The sequence below is a fragment of the Bubalus bubalis genome, chromosome 21, assembly GCF_019923935.1.
Source record: "Bubalus bubalis isolate 160015118507 breed Murrah chromosome 21, NDDB_SH_1, whole genome shotgun sequence".
NCBI lineage: Eukaryota > Metazoa > Chordata > Mammalia > Artiodactyla > Bovidae > Bubalus > Bubalus bubalis.
In genome coordinates, this window is record NC_059177.1 from 52,551,501 (window position 1) to 52,558,571 (window position 7,071).

Here is a 7,071-nt window from a genome sequence, read left to right on the forward strand (position 1 = left end):
TTCCATCTTTAGCATGTCTACCTAAAGTTTGCGTGTGTATGTAGGACTCAGTCCGAGTGGTTGTTTCACTAGTCTTGCCTGTGCATTTAATGTTTGTGTCCGTTCTGGGTTTGTTGTGATTGATTGACTGTTGCCTTGATGGGTTGTATTTTCTTGTTCCTTGAGTGGTGAGTATTAGGTGATTAGATACCAGACATTGTGACCTTTCCCTGGTGTCTGATATTTTCCCAGAAATATTCTTGGGCTCTATTTTGGGGTGCAGTTAAATTCCTTTGAAACTCTCCCCACTGTCTGTCTGCAGTCCTGCCTCAGGCAGTCAGCAGGGGCAGTAGTAGGCTCACTCCCTCACTCAGCAGTCCGTCCTTTGCGGCCTGGTGTCCAGTGTCTTGAAAAGGGTTGTTTCGTATTTTTGTCAGTTTTTGGCTTTTTGAGGCAGGAAGGGCAGTGCCCATTGTTCTATCTTGGCCATAGGAGAGTTCACAGAGGCATTTAGTAGTATTCTTTAAGGATTAAACATGTGGTTAAGTTGCTTCCCTTTTTTCATTTTGTAATACGTTTTTTCTCTTGTTTTCTAAAACATTCTCTCTTATTAAGCTTTTCAAAGAACTGAGTTCAGATTGTGTCAATCCTCTCTTTAATTTTTCTCTATTTTTTCCTGTTCCTGTTTTTCATTATTTCCTCCTTTCTCCCAAACTTTCTCACTGAGTTTACTCTATGGTTTTTTCCCCATTTTTAGTTGAGTTAGCTCATTTGTTATCAGTTGTCTTTGTTTTCTGATATAGTCACGGCTATAAATTCCTTTCTGGGACTACTACTATGGCTGTATCTCATGCAATTTCATAGGTAATGCTTTCCGTGGTATTGATCCCAAAATGTCAAATTTCCCTCATGATTTCCTAATTTTTTAAAAATAATTTCCTAATTTTAAAAGGAGGATCATTATCTATTTGGCTTTGTTTCAGGAAGAGTTTTTTTTTTTTCAAGTTGATTTTCATGTTATTGATGTGTGGCTCATGAACAGAATCAACACATTGATTCCTTGAGATTACTGATTTTCTTGAGGGCCTTGATTCTGAAAGTTCTCTATGTGTTCAGTAAGAGTGAGTGTTCTCTGTTGGTAGTTGTAAAATTCATCATAGTGCAGTTAGGTCTAAGTGATGAGTTGTGAGAGTGAAATAGTCTATATATTTGCTTAATTTTGCCCATGTAAGTTGTCAGCTTCCCAAGAGTAGTATGTAAGAAGCCCCAGTTCCCATAAGTTGGTCTCATTTGCTTTACCTTTTTAAGGTTTGTCGTTGCATCCCCTTCTTCATGTCTTGTTCTTACTGTAATTCCCATTGTCCCTTATACAACCTTTGCCTGAAATGCTTCATCTAATTACCAAATTGTTACTCCTAGCTTTTTTTTTTTTTTTTTGCACCAGTGTGACCTGGTATTTCCCTTTCTATTCCTTTATTTTCCATGTTCTGTATCTCTTTGTATAAATTTGTCTCTTCAGAGAGTCTCTTGCATTTTCCTCCAATATGAAAGTCCTTTTGTTGTTTGGTATGTTTTACTCATTCACATGTATTGCAGATGGTACTATATGCAGACTCAAAACTGCTGTTTTCCCCTGTACTTTATATTTACCATACTTTCTTCTTTTTAAAAAAAATCTTTAAATCATTCATTGGGCTGGATGCTTTTCTTTCTTTTTTTAAAGGGTTCCTGTGGTTATATCACGCTGAGGGATAGAATCCAGACTATCTCTAAGGCGAAGGACTTAATTATATGTTCAAGGGTCTTAAGAACACTGGCTAGAATATGTCTTTGTTGAATAAGCTGGAGGGGAAGATCTTGGAGGAGCCTCTTTGGGATTCGTCCGCGGTCTGGTCATGTGATCCCGCCAACATGAGGGCAGGCACGGAGCCTCCGCGAGGGGGCGCTGCAGAGTGCAGCGGCGAGCAGAAGTGCCCATGGCGGCCCCAGGTGTCCCCCGCTGTGGCGGCGGCTCCTTGGGCCTCCTGGTCTGGCTCCTTGTCTTTCAGCCACTTCTCAGTGAGGCCCGGGCGGGCAGGAATGAGAGGAGACTGGTCTTGGGCTCCTCGTCTGGGGGTGGGGATGGGTCATGGGATTTGGCGGGTGGGTCGTGGGGGATGGGAGGTGGGGTTTGAGGGTGAGCAGGGTGCCATGCCAAGAGCCCAGTGGTGTGTGGGGTGCATTCTGGTCAGCTCCTCTTCCCATTGTTCTTTCATCTTCTCCAGGTGAGGGTGATGGATCCAAGGGGGCTTCTACAATGAGCCCCACATTGCAGGGGGCCCCCTCAACTTCAGGATACCCGACATCCGTGAATGTTTCAGCACACCCTGTGTCTCCTGTGCCTCCCATAACTCCAGTGGGAGAGACTTTGAAACCTGCACAGACTCCCGCTTTTGAACCGCTGCCTCCTCAAGGTACTGCGTCTGTGCGGGACGGCATAGACCTGCCTGGAATCCCCTGAGGCATACTGCCTGGCTGATGGGGGTGCTGAAGGGTCAGGCTGTCCTGGCGGAATTGAGCGGGGCGGGCGTGGTGTCGCTGATGTTAGAGGAGGCGCTGGTAGTAGTGGGGGTGGATCAGGAGGGTGTGGTGGGCGTGGTGGGGGTGTTAGGAGGGAGGCAGCAGCGTCACCTCCAGTCCTTTGTACCGAGCACAGGAACATGTGGCCGTCGGGTTATGCGGATAGTTGGTGGAGTGCCATCCCCTGAGAGAAAGTGGCCCTGGCAGGTGAGCCTGCAGATCAACGGTGTCCACAAATGCGGAGGCTCCCTCATTGCGCCACGTTGGGTACTGACGTCAGCTCACTGTGTAAGAGGGTAAGTTTTGGGGCGGTAGGCTTGGGCTGCGGGTCAGGCTGCCTGACAAGGAGCCAGGCTTGCCTCCTACCTGAGCCCCTACCCGATCTCTCCATTCTTTACCTTAAAATGAGGTCACAGCCCAGAGTTTGTATTCACTCTGAGTGAAACACGAGTCTTGCATTTCTACCAAGATCCTGGGTGTTGTTCTGTGGTCCTGGGACCTCACTTGGAGAATCACTGACTCCAGTGGTTTGGGATGAGGAGGGGATGTGGTTTAGAGGGAGGAAAGGCTGATGGCTGGTAGGAGATGGGAACAGGCTGGGAAGAACCTGGAAGGGGTGGAGGGGAGTGTAGCCCCTCCAGCATCTCTGTGAGGGGCATGTTGTCTTCCCACAGCCATGAGGAATATACAGTGCGCCTAGGAGACACATTGTTACAATCGAATTCCCAAAATGCAGTGGTCATTCCAGTTCAAGACATCATTTGCTATAACTACTATAATTATCAGACTATGAGGCATGACATTGCCCTTGTTCTGCTGGCCCTCTCTGTGAATTATTCTGCGTACATCCAGCCAGTGTGCCTTCCTGGAAAGGATTTTGAAGTGAAAGCTGGGACAGTGTGCTGGGCGACTGGATGGGGCCGAACTTTACAATTTGGTGAGACTGGCTGGCAGGATCTGAGGGGGGATGTCTGATGCCCTGGGGTTGGCCTGCAGGCTGAAGGGAACCCGTGGGCACTACCTGACCCAGAATCTGTGACCCTGCCCTGTACAGACACCTGTCACTGCTACTGCGGATACTCAGAGCGACGGCACTTGCTTTTGTATCAGGCCTTGTAAGAAGCCTTGTCTTTGTGTTGATCTGTCCCTCCTTCTGACTTGGCTTTGCTTCTTACCTCATCTGCTCCCCATGTCAGCAGTTGGCCTCAGGTCCTTCTGTGTCAAATGGGACAAAACCCACTGTCCTTCCTTCTCTAAGAGGGAAAGACTGCGAATGCCCTGATCAAGACCCACCGTGGGATCTGGGGGACCCTGTCATGTTCTACTCATGCAGATCCACTTATTACTGAATGTCTCTCTGTAGGGCCGTCACGTGTACCCACTCTTCAGGAGACTGAGCAAGTCATTCTTCACTACACGACATGTAATAGGATGGTCAAGAAACAGGAAAAACCATTTCCCAAGGTCGTTCGTAAAGGAATGGTCTGTGGTTATCATGAAAAGAGTGGAGGCCCCTGCAAGGTGAGTTGATGGTCCCTCGCCACCTCTGTATTGAGGCTGTGCAGTTTCCTCATCCCCAGCAGCAGGGCCTGAGTTATTTCTCACCGCTTCTTTCAGCCTTTACTTAAGGAGATTACCTGGGGAACCCCTCAAGACACCTCTAGCAAGCCTGGCCTGTTCCTCCAATAGGTAGCAGCCCTCCCATCCGGGGGGTGCTGCCAGAGTGTGGTGAAGTTGGGGGTGATGATGATAATCACGTAGTTCCTATAACTGATTTCTTTCTGTAGTCACTTCCTGTGCCAGTGTGAGCATTCACCCACATTAGCTCAGTCTCCCAGCTCACAACCCTGCCACCTGGACATTATACATCTTATTATACAGATGTGGACCCTCCAGAGACATGAGTTCCAGGTCCCTTTGGGAGTGCCTGTAGGAATCCTGGGCCCACAGCCTCCCCTCTGCCCCGAGCAGCCTTCCTGAGCAGGGGACAGGGGACAGGTCTCAGAGGATGAGTGTTGGGATTCTGGCAAGAGGAGAACATCACCTGTGGGAGAGGGAGCAGTGAGTCTGAGACTCAAGGTCTGAAGCACCGGTCATGTTTAGGGAATGGGTTTCAGGTCTGGAGCAATGAGGAGGCCAGTATGGCCAGAGTAGGGGGCTGGAGTCAGAATGTGTGGCCTGCAGGCTGTGCTGTGTTTCTTGGTCCTGTCCAGGCAGGCCTGTAGGCCACCAGAACAGTACTGGGGAACAGCAAGCAGTGTACATCACTCCTTGGTGTGCAGTGTGTGTGTGAGCTGGGGGTTTAGCAAGTCTGGATGTGTTTGGAGAGAGGGGCCGCTGGAAGAGGATGTAGTTGAATGTGTGGAGCTGGGACTGGGAGAGATTTCAGGGTATAGGTGAGGAGTCTGGCGCCCCCATGCTGGATGATAGTGAGAGAATGTCGCAGCTGGGAAGGCCCAGGACTGACCAGTGGAATAAACTCTGGCCTTAGAGCCCGAGAAGGGCTCTGGAACTCTGGAAGCTCCACACAGTGCCAGGGGATGCTCCTTTAGTTGCTGGGTGGTGGGAGGCTTGGAGAGGGGCAGGGGAGGGTTAGGGGCACTGAAGGAGAATTTGCACATATCCGGCAGGACTGATGTTCAGGGCTTACTGGCCTTATAGCTCCTGTAGGTTCCTGAGCACCTGGGAAGGAATAGTATTTCTCAGATGATATTGAAGTTTTCAGCTCTCAAATGTCATTCAAGGAAACCTGGGCCTGGTGGGTGCCTGAGGAAAGACCTTGGTGCCTATCTCCCTGGGACCTTGCAAACTATCAGCCCTTCCGATGATGATCCCTATTCATTGCTGTGTTTGTTTGTCTCTCCTTTTTCTCCAGGGAGATGCTGGGGGTCCCCTGGTCTGTCAGTTTAATGACAGATGGATCCAGATGGGGATTGTGAGCTGGGGTGTTCACTGTGCTTTGAAAGAAGTGCCTGCAGTGTACACAGACGTTAGATTCTACAAGGATTGGGTTTATGGTACAATGAGTCAGGCTTCTATTCTGGATTCAGGAGGATTCTTTATCCCATGGGTGTGTCTGATGTTGGCCCTGAGCATCCTGGTGACCCTGTGATCACCCTGGTCCATACCGCCTCCTGTTTCTGAGACTCATGCCAGCACTGCCTCTTCCCTCCCACTCCTACTCAATGCTATTTCCTCAAATCCATTTGGGATCCACTGACCCTGTGGAGATCCACATATCAGAGAGTTGGCAGCAGCAATGAACTGTGGAGGTTTCCCAGTCCACTACTCCAGGAACCTTCCTCATTCATGCTACACCATGGCCGCACTTTGTCTGCTGGGAAGGAGTGGGTGAAAACATCCCAGCTGGATGGAGAGTGACCTGCGGTGATGCTTCAGGATGCTTCACCCACATCTTGCAGAACATCTTCACATCATCCCTGGCAGCAGCATTATCTGACACTTTATCGTATCCATGCACATGGTGATTGTTGGGAGAGAGCGAGGCCTCAGCACGTCCGCATGTGACTCAGTTGTCTGGGTTGGCCACAGGTGCCCTGCTTCCCGACGTGGATCCATCTGTGAGGGTCCAGCCTCTGCCACACAAGCCTTCCTGGGGCAGCTCAGTCTTGGAACCCCCTTCCCAGTGCTCCAGTGGCCACATCCAGGCTCACCCCAAGTTGTGTTGAGACATTAAGGAGTGTGGAGATTTCTGATGTCAACTCAATAAATGCTTAGAAAGTCTCTTATGTGTTGTGAAACTGTGCTCTTCTGAAGGTTGTGGCGTTGCACATAACATGCTGTAGAGAACTAGTTTCCCACTGAGCTGAGGGACCTTTCATGGTGTCCATTACTCTTTAGAAAGTGGGAGATGAGGAGCCTGTCTACCTGGATGGAAGTCTGCTGGTGTCTTAGGCGGTGGGTCCAGGGCCTCTTGTAGGCATTAGTGCTCCTCTTGTAGGCGTCAGCATCACTGCATGCGGGGCTGTTGGAACTGAGTTTGCATGGGAGCCTGGAGGCAGGAGGGTGGAGATGAGGGTGTGATGCACTCACACAGCCTTGTACCTCTCGTGCCGCCCCGTAAGGGACATGCCTGGAGGAGACCCAAAGAGCTGAGTTTTCACGGGGTTAGGATGGAGGGTCTGGCTCTGTGTGTGTGTGTGGCTTCTCAATCAGCAGGCCTAGGGTCCCATAGTCACTTGGACTGGCTGCTGATCTTTTCCCAGGCTCTGCGTCCTGTCCACCCATCCTTCCTTGGTCTGTGTTCAAGCTTCCAGATACAAGTGGACCTCAGCGGAACCATGGGCTTCCCAGGTGGCTCACTGCTAAAGAATCCGTCTACCAGTGCAGGAGCCGCAGGTTAGTTAGATCATGGGTTGGGAAGATTCCCCTGGAGTAGGAAATGGCAACCCAGTCCAGTATTCTTGCCTGGGAAATCCCATGGACAGAGGAGCCTGGCAGCTACAGTCCATGGGGTTGCAAAGAGTCCGACATGACTGAGCACACACAGATACATTCTAGTACATTTATTTA

General features: G+C 49.9%; 1 protein-coding gene across 1 annotated transcript; it reads left to right on the plus strand.

Annotated features, from left to right (window-relative positions):
- Positions 1–1,514: 1,514 nt before the first annotated feature.
- Positions 1,515–6,287, plus strand: LOC112577782 (serine protease 44). The gene is made up of 6 exons (XM_045163879.1): positions 1,515–2,037; positions 2,244–2,432; positions 2,675–2,834; positions 3,213–3,475; positions 3,902–4,059; positions 5,414–6,287. The coding sequence occupies exons 1-6, from the start codon at positions 1,956–1,958 to the stop codon at positions 5,648–5,650; spliced, it is 1,089 nt and encodes a 362-aa protein (XP_045019814.1). The 5' UTR covers positions 1,515–1,955; the 3' UTR covers positions 5,651–6,287.
- The last annotated feature ends 784 nt before the right edge of the window (positions 6,288–7,071 follow it).